This window comes from Emydura macquarii, unplaced genomic scaffold (assembly GCF_026122565.2).
Source record: "Emydura macquarii macquarii isolate MOO-44397 ecotype Brisbane River unplaced genomic scaffold, CSIRO-AGI_Emac_v2 contig_2681, whole genome shotgun sequence".
Lineage (NCBI taxonomy): Eukaryota > Metazoa > Chordata > Testudines > Chelidae > Emydura > Emydura macquarii.
This window is the reverse complement of record NW_027132818.1, coordinates 3,461,417-3,482,225: the sequence shown is the minus strand read 5'-3', so window position 1 is coordinate 3,482,225 and position 20,809 is coordinate 3,461,417. Positions and strand designations below refer to the sequence as shown.

Here is a 20,809-nt window from a genome sequence, read left to right as displayed (position 1 = left end):
TGTTCTTTTCACACTGACATCTTAGGTTAGCATTCAAAATCCACAGTGCATGCATCCACTTTTGTTTGGTTGGTTGTCTAGAATCTTGCTCAAATATCTTATAAAATGCAGGAAACCGCACTTGATATTTCCAAATTTGCTGAAGGAGGACTGCCCAGACCTTCCTTCCCTACCCCTTTATATTTGCCTTGACTTACCACAGAACCCCACAGTCTTTTGTTTGCTTACCTATGCAGCTGTGTGTCGTTGACTAAGGAGAATGTTAATGGGTTTTGCAGCAAACCTCATACACGCTGGCCAGAAAGGTAGTGGCCATTGATATGGGGAAGAGAGTGGGGAGTGGAAAGTGACAGGAAGAAGGAGTTGAGGATCTTCATGATTCTGAAACAGATGTGGGGTCCTCCGAAAATACCACTGAAATCCTCTGAGCTGAGTATACCCTTTGAGTCAGCTCACTGGCCTAGTCAGCTCTGTTACATCATGGTTTCAGAGCAGCCATGCTTCCTGAAATGGCTGGAAGCAAAACGAGGGGCAGTAATTTCAGCCACTGAAGTAAAGGTGTGCCATTTATTTTACTTCTTCATCCCTTAGTATCAGTTCTAGAATGGCTTTACGGACCACTTGTCTTTCTTGCTGCAATACACGGTGATTCTGCTATGTAAGAGAAGGGATGAGCAGAAAAGCAGTTCAGAATGAAAGGTGACTGAACATATACTGTAATCAAATCCAAGACATTCCCAGTAGGTTGGATGGGGAGGTAAACATATGCTAAGGTATCTGGGATCCTTCCAAACAGCTCTTTGGGACAGGCACAGATTTTTCATTCTGTTTGTGTACAGTACCTAGCACAATGGGGTGCTCCTGGTCCATGACTGGCACACCTAAGGGCTACTGCAATACTAATAATAAATAATACTACTACTAATAATAATGAGAATATTTTAAACTGGGTAGAAGTCTTCAAAAGTCTTTTACCTTTTTTGAAAGCCAGACCCGTCTCTTTTACACGGTTCACATACAGCCGACGAAACCCTTCTTCTTCCACAGAGGAGAGAGAAAAGCCTACAGAAATACCCAGCAACACAATTCAAGCAGCTTTAGAATTAGTTACACAAAAAACACAAGAGACATCTAAGGCACTACATCAGAGGGTGCTCTTTTCCACAATGAGCAAAATCCATGCTCAAACGGGACCCAATCCTGCAAAGCATTGCCTGTGTGAGCATCCTTTACTCATGCAAGAATTCAAAAAGTCTACTTGTGAGAGTAAGGTTTACTCATGTGAATAATGGGCTTTTCAGAACTGGGTCCCAATTATTCAGGGGGTCCAGGGTAGTGTTAAAACTCAAAAATACTGAAAAGGAAAATTACTAAATAAAATAAAGCTGAATTGAATTTCTGTGTTTACATAAAAAACGAGAGTTCTGTGGCACTTTAAAGACTAACAAATAAATCATTTAAGTTTTATTTGGAGAGACCACAGCTGTAAATTATTGGAATGCACATAAAACTGTCTTACCATAAAAGAAGTTGGATAGTCACAGACAAAATTTGTACAATGTTATGGTTTGTGACCCAAACCAACAAAAGCCAGGAAATTCAGAGTTATGGTTGACACTCCATCTTTAACTCACACAAGGCATAACAGTGCCTGTTCAAGTAGAATGTCAGCTTTTACTTTTTGAATTTCCTGAGCTGGTTTGTAAAATGCTGCCTCTTTTTCTTTCCTCAGCTGGTGCTGGCATGACTTGTTATTCACCAAGTCTCAGTGCACATTTTTATTGCTAGTTATAAGTCTACAAACCAGATATTTATAATGGAAACACTGACACAGACTTAACATTAAGAGTGCAAATGCCACTACTCTATTTGATATTAGTGATTTTCTTTATCCATTATTAATATAATGTCAACTCTAATGTCTAATGTCTGTATAAAATAAAATGTATTTTATTAAATTTGTTTTATTTATTTACTGTTGAGACTTATCTAAAAAAGGACATTTTCTTTTCTGAAACTTCTTGGCACCCTAAATGTGTGTAGGCAGCAGTTTATTCTTTTTTCATGGAAATTTTTTATGAATCTCTAGGGAAAGATGCTTGTTTGACTTGCAATCAGCCACCAGCCAAAAGGAAGCAGATGTACTGGAAGCCTGTTCTAACTCTATGACTCCCTTCAAGTTGATGTTTATGGCTGGCAAATTATTTTTTCATTCACCATTAAAAAAAAATAGTAGCTAGCCTACAGGTCTGTGGCATACGGCCATTTATCACTTAATGGCCAATTTGGAGACCTGATGGTGGGCTCCTCAACTTGGGATATAAATGGAATCTATCAAGTTCATTTCATGCACCAAAGTTAGTGGGGAGAGAAATTCTGAGTAAGTTGAAGAACGTTCAAGAAAAAAGAAAAGATAACTATGGGCTTGTCCTCACTGTAGAGTTAATTCAAGTTCCATCCATTCACAAAGCCCCTTTACTCAAATGTGGTGTTGCTTTTAACTTGAGTGGACTCACCCTTTGGAGGTACAGCACGAGTTAGCATAACACGCCAGCTGCTAGTCCAATCACTCTGTGTGGCTCAAGTGTTATTTCGCAATGTGGTTAAACTAGGCCAACTCTAGAGGAGTTAACTCAAGTGTAGATAATGTCACCTAAGACTGCAGGTGAAAACATAGCCTATAACATTACTCTTGAAAAATGTACTGGGACCAAGACATTGACAAGATGCTTTGTGTGCTGTTTATGAGCCATATTGTCCCCTTCCACTGAGAACCTGGTGAAATTGGACAACTCTGCAGAGTTTACCTTAGGCTGTGCCTACACTACAGAATTATGTTGACCTAACTTATGTCGGCATACAGCCACCACAGTTATTAAATGGCTTGTGTGTGTACACACTTGGCTCTGTGTCTTGGCAATGCACGTCATCACCAGGAGTGCTTGTATCGACTGCACCGTCAGCATGGGGCATTGTGGGACGGCTTCTGAAAGCCAGTAACAGTCGATGTAAGCAACGCTGTGTCTTCACTGACACTGTATTGACCTAATTACATCAACCGTGACTCTACGCTGCTCGGTTGGATGGTGTTAGTATATTGGCGTAGAGAGGAACTTACATTAGCAGGAGTTAAAATTAAGTGAAGACTCATCCACAGCTAGGTTGACGCAAGGCAGCTTATGTCAACCTCATCCTGTTGTGTAGATCAGGCCTTGGTAGAGTTTCCTCTGAATCATTCTGCTTGGGGAGCGGGGTTTGTCTGCCTTGAGTCACTTGACCTCAGCCAAGACATTTAACCCCTCTGCCTTCAATTCTCTAACTGTTCAGTGGACATAGTAACACTTCCCTACCTTACAAAGGCACTGATAGGATTAATTAACAACAGTTTGTAAGAAAACTGATAATGTACAAGCATTTTTATTATGTTTATAGCTGGAATGCTAGCAACAGCAACAGTTAATGTTGCCTACAATTTCAGTAACCACAACACTTCTTTAAATAACACTTTCTAAAGCAGCCTGAACAAGGCATGTGGAATTGTGATACAGTGTTAAAAGTTTGAAAAATGTGCAGTAAGTTTGCTTTGGATTGAATGAAACACAGTAGTGACAGTGTGTGATAATTAGGAAGCAGTCTTTTAAAGTACACATTGAAAGTGCTAGGAGCACTGCCTCATTCCATACAATAGTTTAAGATCCTGCCTAGGTGCATTCCATTGCTATATAACTAACAGACTCCAATTCAGCAAAGCATCGCTATTCAGGGAAGCACTTATGCGGGTGCTTAAATGTTTTCCTGATCTGGGGCTTCAGTGTTGCCACACTATGGACTTTTAAAATTATTATAATAATATTATATTATTATCATCATAGGAAATTTAAAAATATCTCTCTGTTAAGACAACAAAGATAGGGGTCCCAGTGCTATAAAGGCTTACACACGTGCTTATCTTTTCACAGTGCGAGTGGTCAGTAGGACTACTCACTGTGCATGAAGTTAAGCACATGAGTCTTGGTAGGATTGTAAAAGACTGTAAAAGTAAGCAGTGTGTTAAAATTGCAAAGGCTATGTTAATCTATGTAGAGGTAATGTCAAGCATTAAAAATTCAAATGCACTTGCAACCAGAACTCTCTTCTCTTGTATGCATGTATTTCAATATAGGGTTAATATTACATGATCACTTAATATTATTTCCATAGGACCCAGGCCTTATTCAGGGCCTGCTCCTATTAAAGTCAAAAGGAGTTTTGCTATTTCTTTCAATGAGCACAGTAAGCATTATGAGCAGTATTATCGTCTGCAGGAGCAGTCCCACGCATAAGACACACTCCTTGCCTCAAACAGCTTAACTGATTATTTTATTTTGCAATAGTTCATTTTCATAGTTTCCCCCTTTTTTACATTTCTGTAACTCAAATAAACCCAAAAGGGAATAAAAATAAGCCCTTAACTACTGAATTCTTCCCAGGCACAACATAAATATTGAACCTGGGGTCATAATTGTGCTAGTTAATATGCATGTCTTAAATCTTTAGTTTTCAAATAGTAGCCAGTATCGCTGCTTTGCACCAGAGCTCAACATTCAAAATGGCTTGCAGCTGTATAATAAGCAGTTTTGGGATTCAAAATTATTCTATTAATTAAAACAGAACATTTGGATAAACATTAAAAGATGCAGTTTGGCTGCCCATGGGGTAGGTTGCAAAAGTAATGTAAAAATACTGTAATTGCCTGACCAAAGGGGCAATCTTGCCAGTCTAAAGGCTTGTAATTTTGAATACTAAAAAGCTGAAAGAACAGATAAGACAACAGAGGTTTTGCTAGAATTATAGAGAGGATTTCCCCCCATTTTATAAATGTATTAATATTATGAGGGATATTCTGGCTTCAAAGATGCATAGGGCTTCCATAGACCTCACTGGGTGCCAAACTCATGTATCTGAAACCAGTCTATGCTGGACAAGATTGTAGCCTGTCCCAAGTGCTCGTGCAGAGCAGTAAAGGGGCACAACGTCCTTCATTACTTCCTGGAGATGGCTACCCATGTGTGAGTAGCAGCATATAGGGGAGAGCATCCTCTGAAGGGCCATTATATAACCCCCATACACAAACAAGGAAAAGACTGGAGGAGGTCAGAAACTAGAGTTCATTCCCCTTGGTCCTGATGCACTGGGGGATATGTGACACTCCAGGCACATAAACGGTGCTGGATACTTTCCATTTGGAGCAGCACGGTAACCAGGATGTAAACTGTGACTCTGGGCTTTTCTACAGAGGGTGGTAGTGCACACCAATGAGTTGTGCACTAATTGGCCTCTGTATACCCTGCTAGTGTGCATTAACTGTAACATGCATTAGGGAACTATTAGTGCACACCAGCAAGGTTTACATAAGCCTGTTAGTGTGCAGTATATTGGTGAGCATTGGAATGTACACCCGACCAGTGTGCACTACCACCCCAGGTAGAAAAGCCTTCCGAATTACAACCTGCTTCCCCATTTGCTCCTGCAGCAGTGCAACACTCCACTGTCCCTTACTTGAGATTTACTGCAAAGCCACAATTTATCTTATAATACAAACATTAACATAACAAATAGCTATTGAGAGAGGGGAGTTCTGCTATACAGATTCTGTTTTTCACCATTCCAGGTGACAAAAGCACCCAGGCCGCATATCTCTGTGGTGCATTCTTAATCACAAAGATTTTGTACAGTATGCTCTGAGAAGCTAACAAAAAAAAAAAAAACATTTGCCTTTTCTGAATAACTTTCACAAGCAATGTATGGATGCTACAGTTCATGTTCTCTGTATGGGCTCTGCATTCAGTTTATTAACAAATAAACCAATCAACTAACTCTCCAGCTGCAGTCTGAGCAAGATGCTTTTTCATGGCTTGCTTTGGATGACATAAGAGTCAGATGTACTTTTTTATTTTGCTCAACAGTCCCTTAATGTATTGTAATGTATTGTAAATGAGAGCCTGTTCACACCAGAACTGATTTGATAGGAAACATACACAAAAAATCAGGAAGAAAACTTACCATAAAAATCAGATGATGTATCCGACTTCTCAATCTGAATATGATGTACAATTTTTTGACAGATTTCAATTTCTTTGTATAACTGAACAGACAAAATATTAAAAAATCCATTATCATAAAAGGCTATACTGTTTGTCACCATTTTCAGCAGATCTTTCTTTTTAATTAAAGGGGCAGAAAGGGAAAAATGGTCATTTATTTACTGCAGTCTTTCCCACGCCTGAAAATGTATTGCTGAAGTCATTTTAGCAATGCTGGATTGTGATTAAAAGAGAAGGTTATGGTATTTCTAGCACTGCCTCCATGCAAATGGTTATATGTCAATATTCATCCATTAGTAAATTTCTAAGTGTACAAGGAATACAGGATTTGGTCCCCATGTATTTCTATTTAATAGTTAAAAAAAATTCAAGGTAGATAAGAATTATGATTTTACAATAGATTTAAACAATTATTTTTATTGAAATTACTTTTAAAATTTAAAATCAGACTTATTGACACGTTGCTAGTTCTTTATTTCTCCATTTCATAGCTTTAAATTGCTAAAGTGGATTATTTTCAACTCATTTCTTTAATTTATTTCCTAATTGTTAGTAGAATATCACAGTTGACATAGAAATTTCCCTGATACAAATTTTCACACTTGAAAAGCTCATCTGAGTCAGTGGCTGAGTCCCTAGCTATCACAGGCAACCCCAACACATAATCCCATTTATAAATTTATCAAGCTCCATCTTAAAACTAATTATGTATTATTGTTAACATTCTTACTGTGAGAACATCACAAACTCAAAACACAAAACTGAGTACATTATATGTACAAGGAATACCACATTCTGGTGTACCAAAACTCCACAAGTAAACAAAGATGAAATGGCTTCAACCATACACCATCCATCCATTAGGCTTGCAACTTGAACTGAGTGGGACTTGTGCTTTTAAATGAGTCAGGTGCTTTTCTATCTATCTAAGACACTTATATTCCCCCACATCTCATTACTGTAGTGTCTGAGCACCTCCTGGTCTTCAATTCATTTATCTGCACATCACCCCCAGGATGCAGGGCAGTGCTATTATCCCTATTTTGCAGACGGGGAACTAGGCAGCTCATTGTCACTGAAATCAGCTTTTGACAATCCCACTATGTCCCTAAAAACCTTTGTAAATCTGGTCCTATAAGTAATGTAGCCAAGGTCACACAGGCTGTTTGTGGCAGAGTAAGGAGTTGAACTCAGGTCCTAAGCTAATGCCCTAATCACTGGAGAACATCCTCTCTCTCCTTCAAGATATACAACCCTCAGATGCCTAAATATGGGATTAGGAGCCTAACTATGTGAACATATTAAATGTCTAAATAACTTTATTGTTAATACTGAAGCAATTTTGTATGAACGTGATTAAGGTTTTATGCACTAAGAGAAGTGTTTTTAATAAAAATACAAGTTTAGCCCCGGTGCTGTAACATTTAAGCACATAGAATCATATGAGAGAATCACATGCTGAACTTTAAATGCTATACATGTGAGCAGTTATACACCTGGTTAAATATTTGTAGGATCTGAGCCTTAATTTTCAATATTTTGATTTTTGCCTATAGCAGTTTTTAAAAATTCAAATAAGAGACCTTACTAGGAGTGGTATTTTTTTTAAAAAGGGTTATTTAAATCATTATTTAACTGGCCTTCATTGAGGTGACTCCACCCTAGAAACAACAGACCAAGTTAACTGGGATATTTTCACAACATAAAGTGTTTCTGGTCCCTTTCCTCAACATGAACTGCACCAATCTAAACCAAGGAGGAAATCCTGAGCAGCATACAAGATCAGAAACAAAGTGTGACTGGCATGGTTGTGTGTGTGTGTGTGTGTGTGTGGGGGGGGGGGGGGGGGGAGGAGGAATGCTGCAGAGAAACTGCTCCTGTGAACTCTACACTGTCTGCAGACTACAGCGCACTGCTCCATAGCAACTCTCTCAGCAGGGGGTTGCTAAATACATGGAACCAGACCCTCAGCTGGTGTAAAATCTGGTAGCTCCCTTAACTTCAACCTAGCTACGATGATTTACACAAACTGGGTATATGGCCCACTGAGAGGAGGTGGGGCATGGCTCCATGTCCAAGATGCATAAATTCATTAAGCCAGCATAGGTGCAACAAATTGGGCCACAGCTGCTTCTGCAAGCAAGGACTGAGGTAGCTAGCGGCTATGTGGGTACTCCACAGATTGCAGGGGAGGATTTCATCTCCTTATCCCTCCTTCATAGATCTGCTGCACAAAGCTAGAATGTTTGGGCTTGCTTTGGATGACTCTCTAACAGTACATCTACACAAAGATTAAAAACCCACAGCTGGCCCAAGTCAGTTGACTCAAGCTCAGGTGGGAGCCCTTTGCAGGGTCCCAGAGCTTGAGTCCAGCCCAAGCCCAAACTTCTATACAGCAATTTTTAGCCCAACAGCACAAGTCAGCTGACCTGGGCCAGCTGTGGCCTGGCCATGGGTCTTTTATTCCGGTGTAGACATCCTTTCAGGGACTAAACAGCAGTCCAGAGTTCTCATTCTTCAATGGATGAGCACAAGCAGAGGGGCACCTTGAAGAGATTTAATAATCTACACTTTTATATAGCAGATGGTGTGAGAGCCTTTCACAAGATTTGTTATATTCTCTTATACAGTAATACTGTGAACAACAGCATGGCACCATTTCATTATCCAGCAAGCCCAGTCTCCAACTCTAGGTGGCAGTGTTTCCTTTTTGTTCCAGTCAGCTTCCCTCTAAACTCCCAAAAGTGTTTCCAAAAGTCCAAGCGTTCCTATTTGCAGTAGCTTTTTTAACTCTTCTCAAGCCTTTCTTGTCCTTAGATGCCATTTCCCTCTCAAGCTTTGATTTCCCCCAGCTCCAACCCAACACTCAGGCCTTTACTATGCAGTCCCTTGTTTCCCAATTAACGTGAATTACTTTACAGAACAGTAAAACAAGGTTACTTACCAGTAACTGTTGTTCTTCGAGATGTGTTGCTCATATCCATTCCAATGTAGGTGTGTGCGCGCCCAGTGCACAGATTCCCGGAACTTTTTTCCCTAGCAAGCCCCGCATGGCCAGCTCAGGCGCCCCCTGGAGTGCCGCGCTCATATCGCGGTATAAAGGGCGCTGCTGGCTCTGCGGGTCCCCAGTCCCTTCTTTCTGCCAACTCCGACAGTGGGGACGGGGAGTGGGTTTGGAATGGATATGAGCAACACATCTCGAAGAACAACAGTTACTGGTAAGTAACCTTGTTTTCTATCTTCGAGTGATTGCTCATATGCATTCCAATGTAGGTGATTGAGTAGCCATACCTTGGAGGAGGGTAGGAGTTATTGGTGACCTGCTCTTGACAGCACGGCTCTGCCGAACCCCGCATCTTCCCTCGCCTGTTCCACGATGGCGTAGTGCGACGTGAACGTATGGACTGACGACCAGGTCGCTGCTCTGCAGATGTCCTGCAGGGGAACCCGCTCCAGAAAGGCTGCGGAAGAGGCCTGGGCCCTAGTGGAGTGTGCTCTTACCGCACCTGGGAGGGGTACCCCTGCCTGCTCATAGCATGCTCTAATGCAGGCAGTAATCCAGTTGGAGATTCGCTGGGTGGAGACAGGCGAGCCCTTCATCCTATCCGCCACAGCTACGAAGAGCTGTGTCGACTTCCGGAAAGGCTTGGTCCGCTCGATATAGAAGGCCAGGGCTCGCCTGACGTCCAGCGAATGTCCTCTCCTTTCCTCCTCCGACTCGTGGGGTTTTGGAAAGAACACAGGAAGGAAAATGTCCTGGTTACAGTGGAACTGAGACACCACCTTAGGCATAAAAGCTGGGTGAGGTCTCAGCCGGACCTTATCCTTATAAAAAACCATGTAGGGGGGCTCCAAGGTTAATGCCCTCAGTTCGGAGACCCTTCTGGCCGAGGTGATAGCCACCAGGAAGGCTACCTTCCACGATAAAAGGAGAAGGGAGCATGTGGCTAGGGGCTCAAAGGGGTGACCCATTAGTCCGTTGAGGACCAAGTTAAGGTCCCAGGGTGGCACCGGGTCCCGCACCTGAGGGAAAGTCCTCTCCACCCCTTTAAGGAACCTCACCGACATGGGGTGAGAGAATAGGGAGCGGCCCTCCATGGGTTGGTGGAAGGCCGAAATGGCCGCTAGGTGTACCTTGAGGGAGGCCAAAGCCAGGCCCTGCAGTTTAAGCTGCAGTAAGTACTCCAAGATAGCCTGTATAGGTGAGAGGCTTGGGTGTAACCCTCTCGCTTCTGCCCACCCCGAAAACCTCCGCCACTTAGCTTTATATGTTACTTGCGTGGACAGCTTCCTGCTGCCCAGGAGGACCTGTTGAACCTGTATGGAACAGGCTCTCTCCCTCCGTCAGCCACAGAGTCTCCAGGCGGTGAGGTGGAGGGAGTCCAGGTCGGGGTGCAACAATCTCCCATGGTGCTGGGAGATCAGGTCGCATCGTCTGGGTAGTGGAATCGGTTCGGTGATGGAGAGGTTGAGCAGCATGCTGTACCAGTGCTGTCTCGGCCACGCTGGGGCAATCAGGATGATGTTCACCCTGTCCCTCTTGATTTTGAGGAGGACTTGGGGCAGGAGCGGGACGGGGGGGAATGCATACATCAAGTCCCCTGTCCAGGGTACTAAGAAGGCGTCGGACAGAGAGCCCGGCTCGCGACCCCTGAGCGAGCAAAACCTCGGGCATTTCCTGTTCCCGGCTGTAGCGAACAGGTCTAGACGGGGAGTCTAGACGTTGGAAGATGAAAGCCACTATGTCCTGGTGTAAGGACCATTCGTGGCGGGGAGAAAAGGATCTGCTGAGGCGGTCCGCCTTGCTGTTTCGTACCCCCGGGAGGTGAGAGGCAGATAAATGAAACCCGTGCCTCACTGCAAAGTCCCATAGGCGAATAGCTTCCTGGCAGAGTGCCGAGGAGGGTGCCCCCCCCCTGCCTGTTCACATAGAACATGGCTGCCGTATTGTCTGTGAGGACTTGGACTACCCTGCCCTTCAGGAATTGAAGGAAGGCCTTGCAGGCCAACTGGACCGCTCTGAGCTCGCGTACGTTGATGTGCAGAGCTCTCTCCTCCGGTGACCAAAGCCCTTGGGTGCCCTGGTTGTGAGAAATGTGGGCTCCCCATCCCCGATCGGATGCGTCTGTGATGAGCATCACAGATGGGATAAACTCTCTGAAGGGAACGCCCGTCATCACTTCCCTCGGGTCCCTCCACCAATCGAGGGACGACAGCACCTGTGGGGGAACCAGGACCATTCTAGTTAGAGAATGCCTGTGCGGTACGTACACCGAAGCCAACCACCTCTGGAGAGGTCTAAGCCTCAAACGTGCCAGTCTTACTACGTATGTAGAAGCTGCCATATGTCCCAACAGCTGCAGGCAATGCCTGGCTGTCGTCATGGGGGACAGGTGGAGATTAGATATGATGGCTGCCATTGCCTCAAATCTCGTTTGAGGGAGGAAGGCTCTGGCTTGTACCGCATCCAACTTGGCTCCAATAAACTCTATACATTGCACTGGAGTGAGTGTGGACTTTTGCTCATTAATAAGCAACCCCAGTCTAGTGCACAACTCGTGTGTGAGGAGCAGACTATGTCTCACATAAGAACTTGACTTCCCCCTGATCAACCAATCATCCAAGTAAGGGAAGATTTGAACGCTGCTACGGCGCAGGTGGGCTACCACCACGGCCATACATTTAGTAAAAACCCTGGGTGCTGAGGAGAGCCCAAAGGGTAGGGACCGAAATTGATAATGGCGTCCCGCTACCACAAACCTCAAAAACCGCCTATGGGCAGGCAATATCGAGATATGAAAGTAAGCATCCTTTAAATCAAGGGCGGCATACCAATCCCCTGGGTCAAGGACCGGAATGATTGTGGCGAGGGAGACCATACGAAACTTAATACACCTAATATACTTATTTAGGCAACGTAGGTCCAGAATGGGTCTAAGGCCTCCCTTCGCCTTGGGGATTAGGAAATATCTGGAGTAAAATCCCCGACCCACTTCGGCCAGCGGGACTTCCTCCACCGCCCCCAGCAAGAGGAGGGACTCAATCTCCTGGACCAGGAGTTGAACTAGGGCCGGATCCCTCGTCGGGGACAGCCCAGGAGGGGTGTTGGGAGGGGAGGCTGTGAGTTGGAGGGTGTACCCCTTGACAATCACCTCCAGGACCCACCGGTCCGTAGTAATGGCTTCCCACTCTGTAAGGAAAGGGCAAAGCCTATCCGCAAACGGCCGGTCAAGATCCCAGATAGAAGGAAGAGTACTACCCTCCTGCTCTGGGTCAAAACCGTTTATTAGTATTACCTCCTTTTGCTGGCCCCTGCTGGCCCCCCGCAGAGGACCCTTGACGGCCTCCTCTGCTGGGACCGCGGTAGCGCTCATGACCTCTCCTCTGATGGGTGGGTCGAGGAGCCGGTCTGGGCGGAGGCGGAGGTTGCCTTTGAGCCTGTGGTCTGGACTGCTGTCTGGAGGCTTGGGGGTATACAAGCCGAGGGACTTCAGGGTGGCCCGAGAGTCCTTGAGTGCATGCAGCTTGTCATCTGTCTTCTCTGAAAACAGCCGCAGACCATCAAAGGGCAAGTCCTGTATGGCCTGTTGAACCTCCTGGGTGAGGCCAGAGGCCTGAAGCCACGAGCAGCGGCGCATCACGACCGCCGAGGCCATAGCTCTACTGGCGGTGTCCGCCGCATCGCTAGCTGACTGCAGCGCAGCGGTAGCCACCGCGGCCCCCTCCTGGAGTATCGTGGAGAAGTCCGCCTCCTGGTCGGGGGGTAGCTGGGAGGCGAACCTCTGCATTGAGGCCCACAGATTTTTATTATATTTCCCAAAGAGGGCCTGGTGGTTAGCTACTCTAAACTGCAGCGCCGCGGTAGAGTAGACCTTCCTCCCAAATAAGTCCAGCTTACGGCCCTCCTTATCTTTGGGAGTGTTACCCTGGTTCCCCTGACGGTCCCTCTGGTTGGCCGCATCGACCACCAGGGAGCTTGGCGCGGGGTGGTTATAAAGGAACTCAAAAGGCTCCTTGGGGACGTAATACTTCCTCTCCACCCCCTTGGATGTGGAGGGCAGAGAGGAAGGTGTCTGCCAGAGCTTCCTCGCGATCTTCATGACATTGTCATGCACCGGCAAGGTAGCCCGTGATGGCCCCACAGAAGTGGAGGGCCCGAAGAGGGGGTCCTCCTCCTCAGACATGAGTCTAAACTCCATGCCTAAGTTCTCAGCAGCCCTCTTTAAAAGGTCCTGGTGGGCCCGGAAATCAAACAGGGGGCCCCTGCGATCCCTGGCTGCTGCCTCATCTGGTGACGAGGAGGAAGATAAGGGTAAGGGCCCAGTGGAGGGTCCCTCCCCTGGGTCCGAATCCTCCGAGCCCTGCTCCTGAGCCTTAGGGGGAGGGGGTAGTGGAGGGGCCGCCACAGATTGAACAGACACGGAGCCCTGGGGCATAGGGGCATTCCAGGGTCCCCAATACGGCCACTGCCAAGGCGCCTGGGTCCACCCGGGGACTTGCAGGGAAGGCTGTTGTAGTCTCACGGCCCTCTTGTCGCCGGAGCCTCCCGTACGTCGCTTATTTCGCTGACGCATGGATCGGTCCGACGAGGACGACGTGGACCGGTGCCGACGTCTGCGGTGCCGGCGATACGAGGAGGTCAGGGAGGACGACGATGTAGCGGACCTGTCCCTGCGGCGAGAGGACTTGCGATGCTGCTTGCCCCCCCGGGTCCGAGAGCGGTGCAGACGATGGCGACGCTGAGGGGACTCCGGTCGCCCAGCCATCGGTGCCGGGCCCATCGGTGCCGGGCCCATCGGTGCCACCGGATGCGAGCCGCTGCCTCTCGAGACGGCGGACAGAGACCTGGATCGGTGCCGGGACAGGCTCCGCACCGAAGATCGCGAGCCCGAATTCCGGTCCCCACTCAGGTCAGAGCTGGACCTGCGGCTCCGGCGATGGACTCGGGACCGCCCACGGTGCCGCGGTGCCGAGTCGCTCGACGACCTAGAGTTGGAGCTCGGCGGGGAGCCGACGCTCTCCACCCTCCGTGACCGTCTGGAAGGAGACTTAGATTGGGAACGTCTCCAACCACCGAGACCACCCAGCGCAGGTTGCCCCGAGACGCAGGTCCCTTATCCCTCGGCTGAGGGGGGGACGGAGGCGTAGGCATGGCCATGAGGGCTCGTGCCGCAGTAAACGCCTCTGGCGTCGACGGCCCTTGCGGGTGCACTCCCCCATCCCCAGGAGTCGGGGGAGGCAACCCGCGCGGAGACCCCGGTGCCGGAGTAGACTCTACGGCCCTTGGCTGGGGCGTCTCCGTACTCCCTCCGCCCTGCGAGGGCCGGGGGGAGTCCTTGGGTGCGGCCAGGGGCCGTGCCGACTTCTTCGGCCCCTTCGAGGCCCGCTGCGGTGCCGAAAGCGGTGCCGGTGGGGGGGCGTTCCGCACCGACGACACACTCGGTGCCGACGGAGACCGGGACGGCTCAGAAGCTGGACGGAGCGCCGACTCCATTAGAATTGCCTTTAGCCTCGCGTCCCGTTCTTTTTGAGTCCGAGGCTTAAAGGACTTGCAAATTCTACATTTGTCTCGACGGTGTTCTTCGCCAAGGCACCGGAGACAGCGGTCATGTGGGTCACTGATCGGAAAGGCTTTAGCGCACAAGTCACAGTTCTTAAAGCCTGTGGAACCCAGCATGACTCCCTCTGTAGAAGGAACCCCGTCCGGGGTTCTAAACTTATCACTATAACTAATTCTAACTTATCTAACACTATAACAACTAATGAACAACAACTTTGAAACAGTAATGAAAAACTAGGGAATGAGCTACTTGCACGCAGCAAGAGGCGATAGTTCCAGCAACCGTCACAGGCGGAAAGAAGGAACTGGGGACCCGCGGAGCCAGCAGCGCCCTTTATACCGCGATATGAGCGCGGCACTCCAGGGGGCGCCTGAGCTGGCCATGCGGGGCTTGCTAGGGAAAAAAGTTCCAGGAATCTGTGCATTGGGCGCGCACACACCTACATTGGAATGCATATGAGCAATCACTCGAAGATAGAACACCTAAATCAGATGGAAAAGAAGGTAGTTTAGCATGTCAGGTTTCAGCCAAAAGATTCTGGCTATTTTACTGCTCTAAAAAGCCCAAATAAATAAATAAATAAATTTTTTAAAAAGCAACTACTCTGTAGCCCAGCTAACACTAAAAAAAAAAAAACAAAAAAAACCCCAAAACCTCAGAGTTACAAGATTTAACAAATAACAAATGTAAATGTAAATTAGTTCATTTACATTATCAAATAATGTTTTTGAAAATAAAGATTTCTAATCTGTAATTATGATTAATAAACCACCTGATTCATGATGCAAGAAAAGAGAATATCTTCGCTGCCTCAGAAATTATATTAAACTTTTCTAAAGGAATACATTTTAAAAGCAATTAATTAGAAAGTAGATAGTCAACTTTAATGTTAAAGAACACTGTAAATAGCTATGTGAGAGACTACTAAACTATAGGCATTAGTCAATTTTATCATAAATTAATTGCAAGAGGATCTCTTCAAGAAATATCTAAATAGAATAATCACAACAATTTTCTATTAACCACACACATGCACAATACTACACATGTACTGTCCTTCTGCTAGTAAATTAGGCCCTGGGCCTTCACACACTTATGCACATTGTGAGCTTTAAGCATATGAATAGTCCCATTGACTTCAAGTTAAGACTTTAAAGTTAAGCACATGTGTAAGTATTGCAGGATTAGGGCCTTATTTTTAATAGAATGTCTGATGGTAACATCAGCCCTATGTTACCCCAGTGCTGGCAGAATTTCCCAGGAGGTTATTCTGATCTTTCTAAGCAATGAGGGCCAGAATCTGGCTCCTTACCATTTGAGTTTCCTGACTTTTTGCTAACATGCCATTAATACTATTTTCTCCTCATTTAATTTCTCTGTTTTGTTTTAAGGGTGATAATGGTGGTAGAGGTGGGGGCTATTGTTCCATCCCAACACATCCTTACTTAACAGAGGTGTTTTTTTAACTGATTTTTTTTTAACCTCAGCTGTTTATGAGATATGGCACATTCAAAAATTCCAGTTGAAACATATGAGGAAAGTAATTTGATATCATTTGCAAAATTCCAGAGCCTTTTTACCTCAAACTTCCTCCCCCACAACAGAAAAAAATAATCACCTTTGAACAGTGTTTAAGTATGGAATGTTTTGACACAAAAGAGATTTCTCTGAGCAAACCAAAAATTAGGAACATTAGAAAAAAGAGGGATTAGAATGGAAGTTCAAATTCAAGATTAAATATGGTGGTCACTACCAAAGACTGTGAGTTTATTACACACACAGTGAGTACAAATTCACTCATTCTACAAAAGAAATATTTGTTGAGATTATTTTATAGGATGCAACTAATGTAGTTTGCTATTTGCCACACTACAAGATGACTTCTGGTCTACAAAATCAAAAACCCTAACTCCATGTACTACAAATACTAGAAAATTGCACTTAGATTTAAAATTGCCTTGATTAATGCAAGTGAATAGCTGATAGTACCCTGTAAACAAAAATGTCATTTAATATTGTTCAGCAATTAGCATTACCAATTCATAAATGTTGTCTTCTGGCTTTGGTATATAAAATTGCATCTGGTTTTCTATCAGGAATTTAAGACGCAGAAAGTGAGCTGAATAATCCAGATGATGTGTCTGCAACAAACAGAGAGGACACTTTAAGAAATAAAAGACAATGGCTACAGATATATACAGTAAAACATAACCACACATTTTAAGGAGAAATAGATAATCCACCATGGAAGAAAAAGTTCTCTATCCTTCATAAGAGGTGTGAAAATTTTGTAATCTAAATAGAGCCTGAAAGTCCCTCCCCCGACCCTGGAATAAGAAATTTTCACCTAACTGCTTATCAGTATTTCATGGATAATGCTATTACTCTAAGTACCAACTTCAATTCTGCTTATTTGGCAATTCAATCCTCACCCACCCCAGATTATTACAGAGAAGATGAGCACAGTTTTATAAAAGCAAAGGAGTTAGAGCATACTTCCTGTATGCAAGTACATTTAGACAAAGATGAAAATATATTCTGGCTAAAAAAAGAGAAAGATGCAATATGAAAGTAGTTTCTTTCTGAACCTTTTCATAGTTTAACATTCAGGCATTCTGTGTAAGTCTGAAAGCAAGATTCTGTACAAAATATCTACCTCAGTCCTTTAGATTGTAAAGAGCACATAGCATACTATCTTAAAAAAGCATGAGGATGACCCTAGATATGCATTCCGGATTACTTCCTAACAGAAACACCCTATGTCATTTTAAAGATGTTATAGTTAGTTGAGGGTATAGCAATTGGTCTGGAAGATGGTAATGACCTTTCCTCCACACAGTTAATAAGCTTAAATTAAACTGAGGTTAACTCAGTATGCAATCAAAATGCATTAGGACGATGACAAACACAAATGATGTCATTGAAAAGTTACTTTGCAAAGTTAGTAATCTGTTGACTAGCACTGGTCCAGAAAATCCAGAAGGGATTCACAAATATAAGAGGCGAGTACATCTTTCAGTTATTTGCGGCGTTCTATTATTCATTGTTTGTTTAGAAAATAGTCACAAATCCCAAAAGTTTCCCAGATTTTAGTGCAATGATTGATCTGAAAATTTGTACAGGAATTGCATAATTTGATATTTCTTATTCATTATTCTACTGTTGTAAAAATTTCAGCTATCCAATCACGAAGCAGAAGGAATACCCTAGGACTTAGGTGACCAACCACACACCACACACAATTAATAATGCAAAGCAAATAGCTAGTTTGAACAATTTAAATGTCAACCTATGGGTTTTTTCATTTATGAACTCTGCAATGAATGTTTAGAAAATAATTTGGTTCAGGGAAGATTCACACACTGGAAAAGGACCACATTTGAAACAAATGTTATTAACAACTATTTACATCAGCTCTGTTGTTGACTTTACATCTAAATCTGTCTAATTTAAACAGATGAAATCATCACCACATAAAACTGAATATCAAATCAGACAACCATTGTAATTTAAACAATATACCAGTTAATTAAAAAACACTTTGAAGTTTACCCACAAAATAAAAATAGCTAAATAAGACATCTTCATTCTACCAAGACTTTTGTTGAATCAGCAGTTTATCAGTTTGCCATTTTATTTACAGCCTATTTATAATACCTCTCGCACACACACACACACAATAAAAAGAGAAGCATGGTTGTTTTAATTGTGTAGAATAATAAATCAGCCAGCCATTAGTTTCTAATCGGGCTAATCTACTAGCACCAGATATCAGAGGAGCGAATGATGAGAAACCTGCCATATTAAAAAGTGTCTTGATCTTGAATCCAATAAAAATACATTTATACACCTGCTTTTATTCTGAGAGTGATTGGAAAATTGGGGGGCTCTCTGATAAATTTCACTGTGAGACTGGATAGGGAACAGACAGATGCCACATTATGTGAGACATTTAAAACAAAATTCCGCACAAAAATATATTGTCAGGAAAAAATCAAGTACTAACAGAGAAATGGAATAGATGGCCCAGTAGCCATCTCTGTCATTCTGTGATCTCTTGTTCCTGAAGCCTCATGTACATTCTGCAGCTCATTCAACATTAGAGATGTCTGCATGGCAGTTATTGACAGAATGACGTGCCAAAAAGATTTAGCCTGACATGTTAAATGGACTCTAATAGAATCTAGGATCCAGAGAGAGGTATACTGCCCATGCTTATGTGAGTTTGTAGCTTCCAAACAGCAAAACTAGATTTCATCTGATTCCAAGAAATGTCCTTACAGTGATGTTTCTATTTTCCTGAGGCTATTCAGAAATCCTGTAGAAATCACTCGGTGCATATGTTAGTCCTTGGGGACTGTATCTCACAACAGCAAATTTCCCCATGGACAACTTGATCCATAACTCGCTGAAGTCAATGATAGAACATAAGTGCATAAAAACAGCCATACTGAGTAGGACCAATGCTCCATCTAGCCCTGTATCCTGTCTTCCGATAGTGCCCAATGCCAGGTGCTTCAGAGGGAATGAACAGAACAGGTAATCATCAAGTGATCCATCCTGTAGGCCATTCCCAGCCTCTGATAAACAGCAATCCCTGCCTATCCTGGCTAATAGCCATTGATGGATGTATCCTCCATGAACTTAGCTAGTTCTTTTTTGAACCCTATTATAGTCTTGGTCTTCACAACATCCTCTGGCAAGAAGTTCCACAGGTTGACTGTGTGTTGTGTGAAGAAATACTTCCTTTTGTTCATTTTAAACCTGTTGCCTATTAATTTCATTTGGCGACCCCTAGTTTTTATGTTATGAGGAGTAAATAACATGTCCTTATTTACTTGCTCCACACCAGCCATGATTTTATAGACGCTGATCATATCCCCCTTAGTCGTATCTTTTCCAAGCTGAAAACTCCCAGTCTTATTAATCTCTCCTCATATGGAAGCTTTTCCATACCCCTAATCATTTTAGTTGCTCTTCTCTGTAGATTTTCCAATTCCAATATATCTTTTTTGAGATGAGGCGACCAGTATTCAAGATATGGGCGTACCAAGGATTTATAAAGAGGCAACACGATATTTTCTGTCTTATCTATTCCTTTCCTAATGATTTCCAACATTCTGTTAGCCTTTTTAACTGCAGGTGCACATTGAGTGGAAGTTTTCAGAGAACTATTCACAATGACTCCAAGATCTCTTTCCTTAGTGGTAACAGCTAATTTAGACCCTGACATTTTATATGTAAAGTTGGGATTATGTTTTCCAACATGCATTAACTGGCATTTATCAACACTGAATTTCATCTGCCTTTTTGTTGCCCAGTCACCCAGTTTTGTGAGATCCCTTTGTAACTCTTCACAGTCTGCTTTGGACTTCACTATCTTGAGTAGTTTTGTATCATCTGCACATTTTGCCACATCACTGTTTACCCCTTTTTTCAGATCATTTATGAATATATTGAACAGTACCGATCCCAGTACAGACCTCTGGGGACACCACTATTTACCTCTCCCCATTCTGAAAACTGACCATTTATTCCTGCCCTTTGTTTCCTATCTTTTAACCACTTACTGATCCAAGAAAAGACCTTCCCTCTTATCCCATGACAGCTTACTTTGCTGAAGAGCCTTTGGTGAGGGACCTTTGTCAAGGGCTTTCTGAAAATTTTAGTACACTATATCCACTGGAGCACCCTTGTCCATATGCTTGTTGACCCCCTCAAAGAATTCTAGTATACTGGTGAGGCATGATTTCCCTTTACAAAAACCAAGTTGACTCTTCCCCAACAAATTGTATTCATCTATGTGTCTATTAATTCTGTTCTTCACTATAGTTTCATCCAATTTACCTGCTACTTTCTGGCCTGTAATTGCTGGGATCATCAAGCCTTTTTGAAAAATTGGTGTCACATTAACGATCCTCTAGTCATTTGGTACAGAAGCTGATTTAAATGATACGTTACATAACACAGTTAGTAATTCTGCAATTTCACATCTGAATACCTTCAGAACTCTTGGGTGGATACGATCTGGGCCTGGGGACTTTTTATTATTTAATTTATCAATTTGTTCCAAAACCTCCTCTAATGACACGTCAATCTGGGACAGTTCCTCAGATTTGTCACCTAAAAACCTTTCTACTAATTTCAGCGGGCTCTTAATCAGGC

At 43.9% G+C, this 20,809-nt stretch overlaps 1 protein-coding gene across 3 annotated transcripts in view; it reads right to left on the bottom strand.

Annotated features, from left to right (window-relative positions):
• TIAM1 (TIAM Rac1 associated GEF 1) overlaps positions 1-20,809 on the bottom strand; it is a 290,775-nt gene that overhangs the window by 55,867 nt on the left and 214,099 nt on the right. For all 3 annotated transcript variants that reach the window (XM_067565615.1, XM_067565616.1, XM_067565617.1), the window contains 3 exons: positions 16,681-16,785; positions 6,043-6,124; positions 976-1,062 (listed from right to left, as the gene is read on the bottom strand). In XM_067565615.1, the coding sequence (XP_067421716.1) occupies positions 976-1,062; positions 6,043-6,124; positions 16,681-16,785 (274 nt within the window). The remainder of the gene's footprint in view (positions 1-975; positions 1,063-6,042; positions 6,125-16,680; positions 16,786-20,809) is intronic.